Source organism: Cryptotermes secundus, unplaced genomic scaffold, assembly GCF_002891405.2.
Source record: "Cryptotermes secundus unplaced genomic scaffold, Csec_1.0 scaffold940, whole genome shotgun sequence".
NCBI lineage: Eukaryota > Metazoa > Arthropoda > Insecta > Blattodea > Kalotermitidae > Cryptotermes > Cryptotermes secundus.
Window position 1 is genome coordinate 551,585 of NW_019730116.1, and position 20,585 is coordinate 572,169.

The following is a 20,585-nucleotide window of genomic DNA, read 5'->3' on the forward strand; positions in this document are numbered from 1 at the left end:
CACGATACTCGATACAAAAGTCGCTACATTAGAGACCTTCCAACAATTTGTATATTCTGGTTTTCTTGAACAAGTATCATGCACAACATACGAAAGTCTGAGACGTGAGTGACATTCAGTACAAAATCCTGAAAACTTGTACGGTAATAAATAATTTAAGAATGCGAGTTTCTGCTGGTGGGAAGGAAAGAGACCACTGGGAAGACCAAGGAGTAGGTGGGTGGACAATATTAAAATTGATCTTAGAGAGATAGGATGGGATGGTATGGATCAGATTGATCTGGCTCAGGATAGGGACCAGTGGAGGGCTCTTGTGACCATGGTAATGAACCTTCGGGTTCCATAAAATGCTGGGAAATTCTTGAGTAGCTGCACAATTGGCGGCTTCTCAAGAAGGGCTCAGCTCCATCATTAAGTAAGTAAGTAAGTAAGCTTCTGCTAGGCAAGGATATAAAGCAACATAGCGGCCTCGTGCATATATGTAGTTCTGCTTCCTAGAGAAAACTAATGCTCCACAGAAGCTACATATGTGAAATTTTACGTAAAAATAGTTCACAAAGGCACCTGCATATTCCCTTTATATTTTAAAATTTGTATGGAAAAACTGCGATACTCTGAAGCCATATCTAACAGATTTACAATTTTTGTAATGTACATAATGTAGAGAAATAAATTACTAATGTCCAAAATTTTTAATTTATACTTATTGTTAGCTTCACCAGACAATTTTAACTTTTCTGTTGTATGTAAACACCGTTAGACTTTGTCAGAACTTATTCTTTCGTTGTCGTATTACTCTTGATACGAACTTTTATGTGCACTGTTTTTACAATCTACGTATTAAGGAGGCAGAAAATTGAAGCCTAACGAAAACTAAGTGGCTGGAAATGTTGGGATAAGCTGCTTTGCACTTGCCACAATACTTAAATAATATTGCAAGAAATTACTTCAATTACCAGGTTGAGAGTTCTTAGTCTGCATTATTTAGATTATGTTTCCCTTAACATATCTGCAGATAATGCTGGAAGCTAAGAGGTTTTGTTTTCTCTTCGTCTCGTAGTTCTTATTCTCTGTATCTAGAAATATTCTTCTGGAGCATCATGTTGGGTTTTTAACTAATATGCATATACACATATGTACAGTCCATAAAACCTTTGTAGGAAATGCGGGCAATTATGGAACATTTATTTATTGAGTAAATATTTGTTTATCACGTCTCTCCTTTATATAGTCAATCCCCCTCTACCATAAACATGTGTGAGGGTGAATTAATTGTTATGCTGTGCGTTTCCGATGAAAATGCCGAGTGCAAAGTTTGGCGTTTATAGTGTTTTGAAAGAAAGTGACGTAACACATTACACTAGTTGTACGATGTAGTATTCCCAGTGTCAGAAAGAAGAAGAATTCTGCTTAATTATTTTGAAGTGTTAATAAAGAACGAAATATACAACGACAAGATATTGATTAATGATGAACATATTATTACAATGTTATCCTTTCCTTAAAATTTCGGCTACTGAATATTGTAATATGACAGGGCAAGCAGCCAGATCCCATGAGAAGAAGGAATAGTTCTGCAATTTTCATCTACGTTTCTCTTTTCGCTTTCTGTATCTATCTTTATTTAATTTTTCATATTCATAACTGACGTCATCAGTGTTATATTCCATTCGCCTCGCTTTAGGCCCATACCTTCCTCTTTGATTTTCTTTCTGTCTACCCTCTCCATGTTTTCTTTTATAAGTATAAATTGTCATTCGTCACAGCTACAATTATTCCTTTTGTATTATTACGAGAATTATTATTATTTTATGTGGAGTCTTTGCATAAAATTTATAAAATGGGTGCATAATGTGGAGATCTATTCTGTCTCTCCATATGTTTAATCTCCGAAACCGCTCACGAAAATTTGTAGCATTTGGTACTGTCACTCCACACTAAAGCTGTAGATTTCCGTTCAGTATAACACTTAGTTTACATTGTGCACAAGTAGAAATTTAATCAGCTTAATCTAAAGTATTTCATGGAAGCCAAAATCAGTCCATGTCATGGAATGTGTACCTCATTAAGATCGAGAATTTTTCGATATGTTGAATATTTAACGAAATTAAAAAAAGAATTAGTTTTTTCTCTTCAGTACGATATTCAGTTTCGTAATAGTGAATTAATGGCTGCAATAAATGAGAACAAAAAATAAAGGAAGGATAATTAGCAAATAAAGCCTCTGGAGCGTATATTTATGATTTTTCAGTACATCTGTCTGCTCTGAGTTGGGAACCGAAATTCTAGGGCTGCTAAATTTATTATTTACGAAAAGAAATAATTTGGGATCGCAATGCCACAAACAACAAATAAAAACGAATGTTAACACAGTAGAGTCTATTTTGTTTCTTTGTTGTGCGACTGTCCCAAAATACCTATCTTTTCGTAAATAACACACAACAGGGTACATACCATAAAGGTTGTAAATTTGTTATTTATTTTTCATTTATTTAACGACATTATCAGTCGCTCAGATTCTGCAACGTCGAATGATATGGTAATTCAGCTTCACAGACCAGTTGCCAGCCTCTCTTGTTTCCAGAAGAGTGCATATTATACTGGCATTAAAATCTTCAACAATCTACCACCAAATATCACAACTCTTATAGATAAACAGGGACAATTTAAAGTAGCACTAAAGAGATACTTAATTACACACTCCTTTTACTCTGTTGAGGAATTTATGCTTCCAAACAACATAAAGTGTATGTAATGTTTTCTCTTGTTTGGAACACAGGAAAAAAAAANAGTATATGTTAATGTATGGATTTATGATGGATATTTTACTACTTTTGTGAAATCCTTACTATTTATGTGAACTTGAATTGTGCATGTATATATGTACTGTATGATTTTTGACTAATTCCACATCCGGTAGGTCATCTGGCTAGCTCATGGATCTATGGAATGCTATGTATGTATGTAATTAGTAAATAATAAATTGAAAAGGACATGGAAGGAAGAGATCGTGATACAACTAGATGTATCTTCCTGACATTTACTCTCAGGGACTGAGGAAGGTCAAGAAGTTCCTCATTCATAATAGTGAATGCCCTGGCCTATATTCGAACTGAGCTCCTCACGAATATAAGAGCGAAGAGTTGTTTATCACTTGGGCCAACTGAAGGGTAGACACGTTTCAAGCAATATTATAGCAGGTCGTGACGCGGCTGCTGAAAACACGAGAACGAGGAGCAGTCTTCCCTCTGGTGCTTTGGTCATGAAGTCCTGCTACTGTTCTAATTCAGTCCGTTGTCCTGTGACGTAACTGGCTTCTCTGACAGGCGCTTTGAGCGATGTGCAATCATGCAAAGGGTTGTTTCTCATAGAACGCACCCTCTCAAGGGATGTGCGTGTGTCCAACTCCAACCCAAACCACATACTGTATATATGTCTAAATCCTATGCATAAGTATGAAATTTAGTAATTTCCATCTGTAAGCCCTGAGTATCAGACCTTGGTGATATACGTGTATCTGGATCCTTTCTTCATGTTTATGAGCTGCAGTAAAGAGCAGTGCATTGCAAATACCGGGGTGATCTGTTACTTACCCAGCGCTTATTAGAAACCAGAGCTCTTACGGCAACACATTTGCCAAATGCTGTTTCTAGCGATTAACTATGCGCTTCGAATGAAGTACAGCACAGGCAGAAAGAAAGTGCCCTGTCAGAGGTGGACGAGAATTGAATGTTGGTTAAGTTGCTAATTGTGAGACCGGAACTACTTCTATGAAGATATTATTAAAATACTCGTACTAAGCCCTTCTTGAGAATAAGCAAATTGTGCTACTACTCAAGAACTTCCTAGAATTTTATGGAACCTGAAAGTCTATTACCATATTCACAAGAGCTCTTCACTGGTCCCAATCCTCCACCAGATCAATCTAATCCATACCATCCCATCCTCTCTCTCTAAGATCCATTTTAATATTGTCCACCCACCTACGTCTTGGTCTTTCTAGTGGTCTCTTTCCTTCTGGCTTTCCTAGCAATATCCTATATGCATTCCTCTTCTCCCCCATCTGTGCTACATGCTCTGCCCACCTCGTCCTCCTTGACTTCATCATTCTAATTATACCTGGAGAAGAGTATAAGTTATGAAGCTCCTCATTATGTACTATTCTCCAACCTCCCGTCACTTCATCTCTCTCCGGTCTAAATATTTTCAACACCCTGTCCTCAAACACCCTCTGTCTATTAAAATACAAGGAATATATTAACAACATAATCTAAGTTTCTTTGGTATTTTATCCCTTTTCTGAGATACCCTTGGCAAATTACATTAGGCAGCATTGTCGAAAATAATTACAGATTGTGCAGGCTGGTTAGATAGCAACATTTCAGCAAGGATCTGATTTCATTGCCGGCATGTATTGCTGTGAAACTCTGATCGCGATTTGCATTAATCTTAACCAGGCGGGAAGTCATGCCAGAAAATCATGTCTAACTAACTGACTAACTAACTAACTAACGAACTAAACTGCGTAAATAATTAACTAACTCCATCTTGAATACCCACCAGCTGTAAAGCTTGCCTGGGACATTTAATTAATTTATGTTCCCGTATATATTTTTCCGAGTAGTTGTTAATGAACCAGTATTTAATTTTTAATCGTAACTTTTTAACTGTCTCAGTTATTTTTGACGCTTGGAGAATATGAACTGTTTTTTTCATTTCATAAACAAAATGGATCACTTTCAGAATGATATGAAGGGTTGATCTTTTAAAATGAGGTTGATAAAGAGAACTGTTTATTAGTGCCATACGAGTTCGGCATTGGAAGTTCATTCCCACTTTACTACACCCTTATTTAATCACGTAACTCTTACTTTTCTCATTACCCACTTCTTACTTGGAGTCGTCAATTATCCTTGTTCTGTTTCCTTTTGAATGTCAACAGCAGAGGCTCTCAAGGCGTGCGTAACTGTAGAAGTTTCATTTGTAAGCCACCAGACGTTCTCTTAGGCAGTTCTTGTTGTTATGTAGTTGAACACATTCAAAATTCAACAGCTGACTCGATTTCTTTCTTGGCGATTAATCGTAAAATTTTCTCTTGCATAGGTCGAGGCGAGCACAAGCTTAATTGTCTACGTTCCAAGGGTTTTCCCTCGGTGTTCTTATTATTCCAGGCATTTTCAGAAATTTATTTAGCTTTATATTTATTTCTTCTTTAAAAAATTATGGAAGCCAACATATTTAAAACTTGACACTTGTTCTATTACTTGGTTATCTATAATTACTGTACGCCTTATATGCTTTTCCCCTGAAAGACCATGGTTTTTGTTTTCATTGTTTAAATTAACACGTTAAAGCGGTTTGCTAAATTTTGAAGCTTGTTAACCGCTCATTGGAGACCAGTCTCTGAGTCACTAAAATTAGCCTGGTCGTCTACAGGCAGTACTGGGGTTAAGAATGTATCACATGTTTCAAAATCTTAAATTGCAGCATCTGACTAAATTTAGTGTAAAAGCTTTATATAAAACAAATATAACAATTATGGCACTGCAGATTTAGAGCAGCGGAAGTATAGGACTGTTACCGGAAGACTCCGCTTTAGTTTCTTTCAGTCTCAAAATATTTTCATTAAGGTGAAAGTCGGAAATTATTCTACAATAAAGCTGTCTGCCATTCTTCATTGGGACCAATATTATTCTGTCATTGTTGCTGACAGAAAGGGGCGAATGTTATACGAACATTATGTTGGACATTGTCCACTGTTTGAGGTACAGTTGGTGTACACGAATTACAAACCTTTAGAGCTTTAAAGGGAAATCTGAGCCGTTAAGCCCCTTCCCAGTTGTGGCGCGCTGGAGCCCATCTGAACTGATGTTACTGGAATTTCAATTAAACGTTTTTCAGGAACTTCCGGCTGTAAGGATGTGAAATGCGGCTGATGCCATGGAGTCCGGTTTGAACGAGAAGACGGCAAGCAGACATAACAGCATAAAGGACAGCAAAAGCTCGAGTTTTAAGCACAAGGACAGCTTCAAGAGCCACGAGGGTAAGGAGAACCACGACAGCAAATCGGAACGCGATTCTCGCGGAAGTGCTGGCGAGCAGGAAGTGTCTCCTCGCATCCCCCGCAAGTTCATCGCGAACTGGCGCCAGGCTTGCGACCGTACCAAGGATCGAACCAAGGAACTGCTCAAACGATGGCGCACCCTTCCCGAGTCAGAAATAGCTAATGCAGCAGCCGTGGCGAGAGCGCAGCACGAGAAGGATCACGGGTGGAGCGTCCATGTCTGGGGTGAGTTCTCAGGTACCAGCATCTTCGGTTTGTACCGGCTGTTTTAATACGTGTGAATGATCACGCGCGGGTTTGTAATCTCGAACAGAACAGAATGATCTCTTAGGAAATTTGTCAGCTACTGCGAATTCTTTCTTTCTTTTATTCGTTCACTCTCTCTTCCTTTCTTCCTCTACATCCTGCCTTCTTGGTTGCTTCATTTATCTCTTTCTTCCTTCCTCTGTTTCTCTCATTCTGGACATACTTTATCGAGCTTAATTCTTCCTAATTTATGAAAAGAATATTCCTTCTCGGATGTATACGAGGCAGAAGATTTAGCGACAAAATTATATAAACAGAAAATAATATTTTAGCAGAAATTTCAGTTAAATTAGTTTTATTTTTTTCTTTTAATTTCAGTGTTGAAGTGCTTTTTTTTCTAGGCCTAACTTAACAGTTTTCTTCCTCTAATCTCGGGACCAGAGAAGTTTTCCATTGCAAGTCGTTTTATGTTCAATCCAGTGCTCCTTTTCAGACAACTAGAACAAACACATTCGATAAAGTCTCTGTGCATTTAAGTAAACAGGAGCAGAAATATCATCAATGACGGACGAACTTTCCGAAGAGATTATTTATCATGCATTTAAATGTTTGAGTTTAATATGAATTTCTTCTGTGTCAGGTGAAATAATCGAAGGAGAATAAGGCAGTTTCCTACCGTCCGCATGTCGATCTAAATAATAAATAATTTGACTGAACGAATTAATCAATAGTGGTCGTCGTAGTATAGATTGAGGGACACATCTGCTCTTGAAGTCATGCGCTAAGGAAAAAACTGACTTCATGAAACACCGGCCCATATTTCAACGTGACTTGTTGGTTTCTTGGTTTCTTTAGCGAAGTTTTCTAAGCTTCACGGATAATACGAGTACATCGTTGAATGGTAGGAATTGACAACCTTGCGGAAGGAAATAATCGTGGTTTATTTTCACATACTGCCCTAGAACATGCCTGCCAGAACTGAGGCGAATCACTAAGAACGTCAGGACATATAATCGAGCTCTGAACTCCTTGAAAACAAAAGATGAGTCAACGGGTCCAAAATCGCTCCTGGATGTCTACAAATTACTAGAGAACTGGGATTCGAAACCATGGTACATTTAGCATAGTCATCAGCTCTAATCCTCTGTGACTACGCTTATGTTCTTTAAAATTAAGAAAACAACAATGCCCTCTTTTTGTGCCTCACAGAACCCTTCATAAAAAGCAATATATTGAGAATACTGCTCACAGACTAAAAACGTGAAACGAAGTTTCTTATATGGTTTTTATATATAATTAGGTACACGAAGAATATTTTAAAGGACCCTAAATTCATTTCAGAGTAGCGAAGTTCTTTTCAGAAAGTTCTTTCCTTGCAAATATATTAAGTTATAATTACTGTCACAGAGCAGCCAAGAACTATATATCCTCCCGTTCTCTTTATTCTCATATCTGTCTGCATAAATAGTGAGACATGTGAAGAGTACAATATTCGAGAACTATAAGTAACGTTCCTTAGGCTATTATTTTTTTTTTTCGTTTCTCAGAAGGCTGTATTCACCTGCTAGTAAAAATCGAAGCGAAGTATAAATCACTCCTGAAAGAAGTTCCCATGTGACCATTATATATAGTATATAGCTGTACTACAGCGACCAGTATTACTGCTGAATGTACGGTGCAAGATGGCATTACCTCTGTTCCAAGGAATATTGAATAATTTACTTCAAAGTTGGGGGTGGGTGGTGGGGGGAGGTTTCACGGTAAACTAAAATAGACCGCTTACAGCGCCGCAATGGGAAGGCAATGGAACTGAAAAAAATCATGGCAATACCAAGCACGAAGGAGGTTCTTCTCTCTGCTCTGTGATCGGGAAAAAGAGGAAGTTTGATTATGGTGCGACGAGATTTTGTTGAGACGGCGAGAACGCATAGTAATGGTGCAAACTATCCGACACTGCTCACATCGTCTGTTAAGCAACTTGCTAACTACGGTAGGATAATGTAATGTCTGTTACAGTTGGTTTTCCTTGCAAGCACCTACACAGATATAAGAGCTGGAGGCTCATGGTCTGAAGTTAGGTCTACCCGTAATGCGTAAATTCGCGTAAAAGTGCCCTGTCTAGGAAGCTCGCTGTAAAAGACAATTTATATGACGTTCTGTCTTATAGTTAATGGAATATTCACGGGTTATCAGGAGCATCAGTTGCTTAAAAACTGCTGACGTTTCAGAGACTGTCTCTGATCCCTCTGACGATGGTGGCACAGATGGTTACTTCGTTATTTCACGGCAACGCCATTGATCACTCACTGCACTTTTCATTTCTTTCGACTTCTCTCAACTACGCTGAGCCGGACTAAAAAATATTTGGATTTCACACACTTTGAAGAATGCCGTCTTCTGAGGTGTGGCGCTGTGTAGATCTAGTGTAAACCGACGTTTCGGAGGAACGTATCGCCTCCATCTCCAAGGTAGAAAAATCAGCGAGCGAGGAACCAGCGCGAGCAGGTGGCTGCAGACTGAGTCACCAGTCGAAAACACCCAGCTATATAAGAACAGGAACGGAGGGAGTGTGGGTCACAGGGGAAATCAATAAAGAGGAGAAGGGAAGGGTCTATATAGATGGTCAGAGCAGTATCGGGAAGAAAAAAAGCGGCCTACCGAGAGAGCATTGACCCAATAGCTTCGGGGCTAAGCTGCCGAGCGTGCATCGACCTGCATAGCCTTATAGATCTGGCGTCTTGTTCCAGAGGTTTCTTGAGGGAGCAGATGAGACTCTTTCATGACTTGTGACAGAAACCCACATCTCTGTTCATACTGTTGGGATGGAGCTCAAAGTCAATGGCCTACCTAACGATGCGATCCATATATTGGGTCCGACGGTTCTGTGGGCCATAGTGTGCACCGTAAACCTACCCATATGCGATCAAGCCAGCCTACATGTGGGCTTGGTTTTCCTGAGGGACGTTTTCAGGCAGAACGGTTACATCGACCGAGAGATCCACAGAGTCCTCAACCGTCGTCCGAACATCAGTCAGCACGACGATACTCCAGACTCTGTCGCTTTCGTTCTATGTCTGGATTATATTCAGCCGACTCAGCAGAGTGCTGTACCGGCACAACATCAAACAGGATCCTCTGTTAGTGCGGCAAGGTTCCGTGGACACGAGGTTGTAGAAGCATCAGCGACATCTAGGCAAGTCAGTTGTGGTTGAACACAGCGTCGACTTGGGACACCGCATTCAGTTTCATAATACCGCCATCCACGCCACTCAGACCCAATACATGAATGGCGTCATTATGGAGGCAATTGAGATGGAGTTCCATCACAACAATATGAACAGAGAGGTGAGTTTCTGTCACAGCAAGCCATGGAAGCCTCTCATCTGCTCCCTCAAGAAACCTCCGGAACATGACACCAGATCTACAAGGCTGTGCAGTCGATGCACGCTCAACAGCTTAGTCCCGAGGCTATTTGGTCAATGCTCTCCCGGTACCCCTGCCTCTTTCCCCTCGACACGTCTCTGACCTGCTACCTGCTGCCCCATCTCCACAGACGCTTACCTTCTCCTCTCTACTGATATCCCTTGTGGCCCACTCTCCGTCTCTTCCTGTTCTTATATAACTGGGCGTTTTTGACTGGTGACTCAGTCTGCAGCCACCTGCTCACCCTGGTTCCTCGCTCGCGGATTTTTCTACCCTGAAGATGGAGGCGATAGGTTCCTCCGAAATGTCGGTTTACACTAGATCTACATGGCGCCACATCCCATAGGACGGCATTCTTCATGGTCACCGCCGTGAAAACTTCAAATCTTTCATACACTTTAGTGACCAGAACAAATGTAACCAGGCCACCATCACTGAAATACAGATCACCATGGCAAATACAAATCAGCACACAAGATGAGCACAAATACACCTACTATACAGCATTTAAATTATTTAAAATATTTTACGTATAAATTTAGCAGACACCAGAATTTGGTCAAATGGTATACGTTTTTAGACGTCTGGACACGGGCCACATATTGCTAGGCTACAGTGTAACAATTTACGTAATCATCATACATCTCTGAACACGCCCCTGTACAGCCGAAACATATCGTAGACTACGTGATAACGTCGACTAAGGCCGGTGGCCCTCCATTGAAGACTGTCTTATAAACATATATAGTGTGATAATTAGAGGTATTTGGCCGGTTTTACTGAGCATTTCCATGTTTCGGTAATGCTCTAGACCGATCGTAGTGGCAGCGTGGCCTAAGGCATAAAGTGTCTTCGCCCCCTCAAACACTTGGATCGCGGGTTCGAATCTCACTTGAAGTATGGATGTCTGTGTGCGTTTATTCTGTTTGTGCTATCCCGTGAGCAGGTAGCGGTCTTGCGACGGACTGATCTCCAATCCAAGGAGCCCTAGAGCCCTATCGACCGTGTAAAAGCTCAAGAAACTGAAAAGCGTGCCATGTCCAACAAAGGGCTGTAGAGCCATAGATACGTAGATAGATAGATAGTGCTCTAGGCTTGTATTCGGGAGATGCCCAGTGAGAATCTGGGCAGACACACTGACTCCCACGAATGAGAACCTTCATGATTTTTTTAGACACTTCAAGCAACTGTCGGGATATCTCGTTTAGACCAGGATCAGTTCCATCAAGACCTTTTTCCAATTGATCTTTTTTCAATCGTCCCAACATTGGAGGCTGTATTCTAGACACTGGCGGCGAATATTTGCACTTCTATGATTCTGCATGACCTCTGCTTGTTGCCTGCATAATTTCGTTACATAATCATAAATATATGGTGCTTGGAAAGACATATGTAACTCGCAGACCAGTGTGTATCTTGGTAGAAAACGGCGTGGACCGCATAGAAACAACGCGTCACAGTCGTTGTTTACCAGACGTTGCGTAGTAACGGCTACTGGTTAGTGACGTCACCGTGTATTTACCGTGTCATTGTCTAGCAACGAATGCCGTATCTTGTTAAGCTGTTCGATCATGTCACAATATTGTCATCTGCGTTATGACACCGTCTAGTCTGGTGGGTGGAGAACAGCGTTGACTTCTACGTTGAGGATGAAGGCAATACATTCCCCAGAAAAGTTGGTATCCACCTAATAGATTGTACGGTTATTTAATAGTTCTGTCAGCATCGAGATTACAAATATTTAGCGCCAAGGTATGCGGTATCACAAGATGACCATGATACGAATTTTCACCACCTTGAGAACCTACAATCTGAATCTTATGTGTAAGAGTTTAATTCCTGAACAATTAACAGCTATGGAATTCTGCAGGAAAGACAGAATACCTGCCAACCGAGTCAGTTTCATTACCTGTGTAGGCTATTATCTCGCCCTGAAACATGCAAACCCATGCACCTTTCTCTTTAAGCTGTTGAAAAAAAAGCGTCATGATAATGTTCATACAGAGACAAACGCGCACGTAACACGTAAAATAAAAAATTGTTTAATCTAACTGTGTTGGTCTTTGAAAAGTTACCGCTCTGTTTTCCACAAATAATTCAATAAAATTCACTGTATATTATTTCAGCTCGAAATATTTCACACACAAAAGAAAGATCTTTAAATGGCGAAGAATATCGAAGAATTCCAGAACGTATCATTGTTGTTTTATAAATGACAGTCTTTCTGCTTCCATTCTGTTAAAATCCTTCTCGACTTTGATATTTCTCTAGCATTGGATCTAAGTTCTGAGAGGTTTTAACGATTATCCTGTTAGCACTTTCAGAGCTTAAAATCATACATCTAGCTTAAGAACATCGCTCTCTTCTACTGAGAATATGACTTAATTTAACAATATCAGTTAGTTAAATTAAATCTTAACTCTTATATCTAGAGACTGTGAAATACGTACATGTTGCTGTTACATATATAAGTCCAGTGCAAGCTGTGAGTTAGCACAGATACACGTATATGCAAACCAAAGGGTTCTTCTATTTCTTCTTTAGATATCTTTACATGGAAAGGGTTATTTTCCTTGCCTTCTTTCCTCCTTCCATCACTCCTGCCTTGTATCCCGCATTCGTTCCTGCCATGGGAATATACGTGCAGCATGTTTTCCAGCAACATGGGTGAGTCGAGTCCCAAGTGAAGAGGAATCCCAGGACTCGTCTTCTTGCAGCTGTTTGTCTCAGCTACAGAAGGAAAAGTTCAGCCACTTCTTCACCCACCTCCTCGACTGGGACAAAGACAGCCTTATTTCAGCACAAGACTTCGACGCGCTCAGTGAGGTAAACTTAATGCATGTCGTCATACGCAGTTATTTTATGGCTCAAGATATTTAGCTGATAATGTATTTGACTCCATAGAATGAATATGAGGGTAAATACCCAAATATTGCTTCGGATTGTAATTTTTCCCTCCAAGGTGCATGCCATGGAGCGATCAGACATAGCGAACGGTTCTTGTTGACGGATAACTGTAAAACGTTATGACTCGGTTAAAAGTTAAAAAATAAAAAATTAAAATATTTTTTTCCTGTCATGTATTTGGCGTGGGCTGGTCGCGATAGCCGAGTGGTCTAAGGCATGCACTGTCTTCGCTCGCTTGTAAGCCTGATCGTGGGTTCGAATCAAACAAAATGCATGGATGATTGGTGCGTGTATGCGTTTATTCTGTGTTTGTGTTTGCATATGTTTAGGTAGAGGCCTTGCAAGGAGCTGATCACCCGTCCGAGGAGTCCTACCCTCTGTAAAAATGACCATGAATCAGCCCTATGCTCCAAAGTGGGAGCGAGAGGGGAGAGAGATTTGGCGTGGAGTGCAAATCTATGATGTATCGTAGAGTATAATAAAAATGAAAATAGAACATAATTTCACATACATGCAGAAATCTGCCATGTAATATGTGCACAAAGAACTGAAAAACAACGCAGATTCCCAGAAAAAAACATCTGCTCTACGATACATCATAGACTTTAACTCCACGCTAATACAAAAAAAAATTTGATTTTTAACTTCCAACTTTCAACCGAGTTATAACGTTTTACATTTTAATTAATTAATTTACATTACATAATAAAGCAATCGATAATACAACAACATTGGTTATTTATTACGAAATTGTGTTGACGGTTGTATGATAATAATATGTTAAAAATCATTGTAAATATGTCTGTCGATCACAACAATTTTATACTTTCAATAAATAACTGATAAGACTCAAATTGTCAATAAAATCAATTAGTTTTGTCACGCGTATGGGGTTACGCGCGATGAAAATAACGGATGATTGAATTTGTTAGCACTTCGGCTACATTTTCTCTTAATCACAATCAATTATAACTCTATTGCTATTCTGCACACTTTCAGTTCACCGTTGCACACGCATTAGGATTCTCCACTTCACTAATCGTCTCCTGACAACGGATCTCAACACAGAAGCTAGCACTTCAAATCACTATGAAGACTTCTTGTTATTTCGTCTTGAATCCCTCTGTACTCCTCTGTCCTAATCTGTACTCAACTAATCTTCACAATTAACTAAGAACATGCTCTATTCTCGTCCTTATACTCTCAACTGCACTGAGCTCAAATTCGCTGTATGACTGGAATCTCCTGGGCCGAACTCTGAACTGACTTGTAGCGCCGAATGTCTTCAAGATAGCTCCTCGGCATGGGAAACGCCTACAGAAAACGCATGTCACATGACGGCTATCTCGCCAGTCCACTGGCGAGCTGGCTGGACCCACAGAAAATATACGTCACATGAAAGCTACCCACTGTTGCGGTGAGGTCATTGCACCTGCGCGGAATTGTGTTTACCTAGCCGTTACCTAAAATGGGTTGCATAAACCCGTTATTCTATTGTTGCGTGTTGGACAGTGTGTGTTTTGCGGGCGTTGCTTAGCAATGGATGTACATGACGCAGTTTTATTAATGTGCTGTTTTGCTACATGTTTCGGTCATTTACGACCTTTATAAGGCGTTTATAAACAACAATATGAGTCACCGTGTCGCAGTGGATATATTGCTAAATAGTCTTGACATGTAAATTTTTTACATAAAATTACAGCGTATGTCCAAAAAGTATCCGACTTAATTTTTTTCCGCTATAAGTAATGGCCAAAGGGGTGAGGAAACTGAGCGTAGTGGTAGAAGGGACTTTCATGCACATGCGTGATTTTTTGCTGACTCGCAACACTGCCGGATGCCTCTGTGGCTGCCAGATAACGAAGTGGTGTAATACGTGTTCATCGCATTCTCGTTTCGCTCAAGATGACAGAACCCTTGAAGCAGCGATACTGCATTAAATTTTGTCAGAAACTTGGGGATACCCAAGCGGAAACAATCCGCAAAATTCAGCAGACTTTCGGCGATGATGCAATGGGGGTCACTCAAATTAAAGAGTGGTTCAACCGCTTTAAACATGGCCGTATGTCGGCGGACAGTGAGCAGCGTTCCGGGAGACCGTCAACGAGCCGAAATGCTGATGTCATTGAAAAAGTGCAGACACTGATCATGGAGGACCGTCCTTTGGCCAGCTGTGAAGTTGCTGATGAAGTTGGGATCAGCAGAGGTTCCGCAAACACAATTTTAACTGAGGATTTTGGCATGCGAAGAGTGGCGGCAAAATTTGTGCCCAAGCTGCTTTCGCCAGAGCAGCAACAACTCCGCCTTGAGGTCGCGCAGGACATGTTGGAGTGCGCCAACAGGGATCCTGAGTTCCTGAAGACTATGATCACTGGTGACGAGTCGTGGGTGTACCGATATGACCCGGAAACCAAGGTCCAGGCGTCACAATGAAAGCATCCAACATCCCCGAGGCCCAAAAGAGCACGGCAGGTTCGGAGCAATGTGAAGGTGATACTGACTGTTTTTTTTTTCGATTACCGGGGTGTTGTGCATCATGAGCACGCACCACTAGGCCAGACTGTCAATAAGGAATACTACCAAGAAGTCCTCCACCATCTTCGTGATGCAGTTCAGCCCAAGAGACTGGAGCTGTGGGACGCACGCAACTGGCAGCTTCATCATGACAACGCCCCAGCTCATTCATCACACCTGATCCAGGGTTTTCTGGCCAAGCACGGCATTCCTCAGGTTCGCCAGGCTCCCTGCTCTCCTGACATGACCCCTTGTGATTTCTGGCTGTTCCCGAGATTGAAGACACCGCTAAAAGGCTGCCGTTTTGACAGCCGCGAGGACATCATACAGAACGCGACGGCGCAGCTGCACGCCATTCCAAAAGAAGCCTTCCAGAAGTGCTTCCAGCGATTGTGCGTTTAAATAAACCGAATTAGCAGCATCTAAAACCCTAACGGAAATCTCAACTTCGCATGCGCTAACCTCGCATTAACTGAATTTTTCTTCACAATAAACGCGACCTGGTATCGTTGTACAGTTCGCAATAAATCGAATATCGCATTATTAGAACTCGCATTTATTGCTACTTAGCTGTAATATGCTTTCCGACTTTCTGTCCTTATGGGAACGTGAGTGTTGTACAAGTGCGCATTGCTGATCCTATAGAGTAAATGTTGTTGTTATGTGAGTATAAGTTGGTGTCGATGGCCTCGTGCCGTCTTGTTTTGTTTCATGGTGCTGTTTCATGATTTTTTGTTGAGGTATAGTTTCGTTGCTTCTGCTGATGTGTTGCATCTGACTGTGTTGTTGGGAACAAAAGTGTCGTGATCGATGTGCATGTTTACATGGCAGTGAAATATGCAACAGGATGCAAAACATATGAATGAAGATTGTTAAAAATATTATATACAGGAAAATTCCATTTTAAAGTAGTTAGGTTTACTTTTTTTCTTTAATTTTGGAATTTAGGGATTGATAGTTACTCTATTAACACTGTTGATTATTTACTACTCATTTGATCTTGGTTTGATGATGCATGTACAAGAAAAAAAGGCCGGCAGTATTTGAACCTTTACCCTTATACACAGCACCTTGTACAAATTGTATGTATAATTAGATACTCTTAAATCTCCATGGTCATTTAGTATTGTATCATTATCTTCAGTTGATGTATCATATGATACAATACTTAAGTTTGCATTAGAGGCAGAAGAATTAGTAAAAAATTATTTTATTTTGCTCATACAGTGGAGTCACATCATACTCATATTTAACTTATGCAAATTCAATCATAAGAGTTCGCCCCCCCCCCAAAAAAAATAGGGCTCTGACTTGGCGATTTTATCACTTATACTAAACAGGTAATGGATAAATTCAAGATTTGTACAGTCAGTGTATATTAGCGAAACCTATGGAGTGAACTTGTGAATGATTTTAAGGCTTTCCTGACCATTGTCTATGAAGTGAGAAGCATTGTTCAGGTGGCCAGGCAAGTAGAATGTGATGGCTTTGTCGACATTCTCAAGGAAGAAATTAAAAAGTTAACTGTGGGCCATCAAGAAACATTGGTTAACTAAGAGTTACATGAACTGATAAGATCATCTACATATGTAATTAAAAATAAAATTGCTGTACATTTTACTTGTATATTTACTCTTTGTGGGACATGCAGTAGCATAGTTCATTGAGGCCCTTTGTTACAAGCTGGAAGGTAGTGAGTTCAATTCCTGAAGACATCACTGGATTTGTCAATTGACCTAATCCTTCTAGCAACCCTATAGCCCTGGGGTCAACTCAGCCTCTAACAGAAATGATTACCAGGAATCTTCCTGGGGTAAAGGGTGGCTGGCACATAAGGCTGACAACCTCACAGCCATCTGTGAGCCAACTGTTTAGAAAATGTGGGAGCCTCAACATCTCACAAGCCTATGGGCCTCCACGGCCTGTTAGAGGGGGTAGTTTTACAATTTTGTTTTTGTACTCATTACATAAATTATATTCATGTGTACATATTACAGGGTATATGCAAGAGCATGTAATTTATTGGAGATTTAAAGGGTTTGCAAGGATAATTCTGACTATATGTGATTTTGGATTTACTCGCCATCTATAGTCCTTGAGGGATGACTCAATTGTAGCATGATTTCTGAATGAAAAGATTTAACACTTAATGCTTCAGAGGGAAATATGAGTACCACCTGATTTCATGTCAAGGAATTTGGGAATTTGCTCACAGAGTGTATTTATTAGTTGTAATATAGCCCTCAGGTTAGAGACAGAGTGTACTTTCTTAAATATTTTTGACTGATCACTTATTACTTTCAAATGATCTAGCCTGTCATGGAATTGGTCAATATTCATCTGAAATACTGTCCACACACTAGAATCATACACTTTCCATTTCAGCGCTTACGCCATTTTGCTGATTGGTCAACCAACTCAGCTGAATTCCATGTTTTGCGTGAAGTACAGCATGGTTTTGTAGAAACATTCATTGACACAACTGTAGAAGAGCCACATCTTCCAAGAACTGCGAGCATGGAACACTGGCTGGCACAATGGAGTAAGATGATGAACTCAGCACGGAACTTGCAGGACTTCCCCCTCTGGCTACAGTACTTCTCCAAGATCATCTTCCTTGTGATCAACAAAAGTGGTGAGCTACTTGATGTCCAACAACTTTCTGTACACAAAATGCATGAAAGGAACACATGTAGGAAAAGTTGTGTATGTCTTCATGTTTTACATGAGAAGCAGCTGAGAGGATTTCGACACAGTTTCACATTGGGAATCACAATAAAATTTTGTGCCACTTTAATTTATATTAGCATCCATCCAGTATGTCTCCCACTTTAGAGGCTGCCCAGGTTGCAGTCTATCAATTTCCTAAAAAGGAATGGCTCACTGTATTAGAAGTACATGGAATGAAATGTAGGTCTTAGTGAGATCTTCAGCATTCATATGATTTAGTTTTTAATCTCATGAAGACTTAAAAGAACATGAAGAAAAATATTTCTGGTTTATGCAGTGTGATATCTGCAGTGCATGTGGCTTTCCAACAATAACGATGTACCATAGCAGTGAACCTATGCGAAGTAGTACAGAAAGAATGGAAGATAAGTGTGTTCAAATTTCTACTTCATTTAGTCATGGAATGTACAAACCTGCAAGAAATTCCAGAAAGAGACTCATGAGCTTACTTTCCTTTCACTTAAATACTTGATTTCAGGTTCAGGAGTGATCACAAGAGATGAGCTCCGAGTATTTTATTCATCCTTTCTGGGCTTCAGCACACAGAAGGTTGGTGAGGTTTTAGATCTGGCTTACAGCAACATGACTTCAGTGAGTATGGAAACTCTGTTTTTGGTAGTATGATAATGATCTGACTAGTATAAACGAAAGGTAAAGTTGCATGGGTGAGTTTGTGAACACTTGTATTAATAAGATAGTAGTTTTCAGGCATTTTCAACATTTTTCTTATAAAAGAATAAACAGCACAAAACAAATGTATATAATGTAATCTGTAGCTTTATCATCATCATCATCATCATCTGTAATCTGTCAAGATGACAGGTCCACAGTCTCTTCCAAAACAGTTTCTCCACTTGATGTGATCTAGAGCTTTCTCCTTCAAATGAAAATATCCTCTTCTGTCCCCAAGGTTATCCAGCATCTTCTTATGTCTTCTTCCTCGTCTTCTGATCACTTCTATCCGCACCTATATCTTTCCTTCAATAACTTCTTTTAGAAGGCAGTTACCGCATAAGATATGACCAATCCAATTAGCCTTCCGTTTTCTTATTTCATGTAGGATATTCCTCTGCTCACTGACTCTAAATAACACTTCTTCATTTCTCACATAATCGGTCCAACTGATCTTCTCCATCCTTCTCCAACACCACATTTCGAAGCTTTCCAGGTGTTTCTGATCTACTGCCCTAAGTGTCCAAGTTTCAGCCCCATTCAAAGCCATGCTCCAAATGTAGCATTTCACTAGTTTCTTTCTCAAATTTAAGTCCAATTTGCTGGTAAAAAGATTCTTCTTCTTGCTAAATGCAGCTTTTGCCATGGCAATCCTAGATTTAATTTCACACGTACACCTTCCATCATCTGTTAACAAGCTACCCAAATATTTAAAACATTTCACATTCTCCAGTTGTTTTTGGTCTATCTTTATTGTGACTGGGGTTGGTTGTCTCGAAATTTTCATTACTTTTGTTTTTTCCACATTCATTTCCATGCCATAGCACCTTCCAATTTCAATTAGTCTATCAATCATGCCCTGTAGCACAGTTTCTTCCTTAGCCATTAACACAAGGTCATCTGCATATTTCACAGTTTGAATAATTTGCCCTCCTACTTTGAAGTCACCGAGCCCATCCAGAGCTTCCTTGGTAAGGCATTCGCTGTACAAGTTGAACAGAATTGGTGATAAACAGCATCCTTGTCGAACTCCTCTTCCAATCTGCACACTTCCTGTCTCCCCCCTGTCCAGTCGTACTCTAACTTTCTGATCCATGTACAATTTGCTAATCAATCTTCTTTCATGCCAATCGATACCTGTTTCTTTCAGGATCTGCATTAATTTGGTCCAGTTTACCCGGTCAAATGCCTTCTGCCAGTCTATGAAGCAAACACACAGTTCTTCATCTATCTCCAAAGTTCGTTCCGCTATAATTCTCATCATCCCAATTGCATCCCTGGTTCCTTCTCCTCTTCTAAATCCAAACTGATCTTCTCCAAGTACATCCTCTATTTTCCTTTCAATTCTTCTTTTAAGTATCTTTGCTATTATCTTTGCTGTATGTGCAATAAGACTTATTGTGCGATGGTCGCTGCATTTTGTAGCTTTTGTCTTTTTCTTTAAGGCAATCATTGTAACTTCTGTAAAGTCCTTGGGCCACTCTCCACTTTCATATATGGTGTTTATTAGTTTTGTCAGTGTTTTCAAACCACCTTCTTCCAGTAACTTGAGCACATCTCCAGGTACATCATCATCTCCTGCAGCCTTTCCAATCCTCATGTCCTCAATAGATTTTTCCACCTCACTTTGTAAAATATATGGTCCTTTCTCGTCTGTATCTACTTCTTCNTTACTCATCATCTCCTGTGTAACCCATGGTTTTCCTGCTATCTTCTCAACTTTACCAACTAAATCACTGATAGTATCTAATATGCTTTCTTTTATATTGTTCCACTGCACTTCAGAATTTGCGCTTTCACCTTCAATTGCACCGAGTTTCTCTTCTAGGGTCTCCTGCACGCTTTGTCTTTGAGCATATAACTTCTCCAAATCCCATCTAGGTATGCGCTTTTGAAATCTTACAATTTTCTTCAACCTGGCTCGGAACTTGGCAACCAGTAAGTTGTGGTCAGAGTCAATATCTGCCCCAGGCAGCGTCTTCACATCCTTTACACTGTTTCTGAATCGATGTTTCACAAGGATGTAGTC

The 20,585-nt window shown here is 40.1% G+C and overlaps 1 protein-coding gene across 7 annotated transcripts in view; it reads left to right on the top strand.

The window, feature by feature from the left end:
* The window catches only part of LOC111866246, a 106,341-nt gene that overhangs the window by 79,507 nt on the left and 6,249 nt on the right, over positions 1–20,585 (top strand). For 6 of the 7 annotated variants that reach the window (XM_023855017.2, XM_023855018.2, XM_023855019.2 and 3 more), the window contains 4 exons: positions 5,902–6,301; positions 12,393–12,559; positions 17,540–17,789; positions 18,363–18,475. In XM_023855017.2, coding sequence (XP_023710785.1) covers positions 5,941–6,301; positions 12,393–12,559; positions 17,540–17,789; positions 18,363–18,475 — 891 coding nt within the window. In that variant the 5' untranslated portion in view covers positions 5,902–5,940. The remainder of the gene's footprint in view (positions 1–5,901; positions 6,302–12,392; positions 12,560–17,539; positions 17,790–18,362; positions 18,476–20,585) is intronic. The other variant, XM_023855022.2, reaches the window with a different exon arrangement.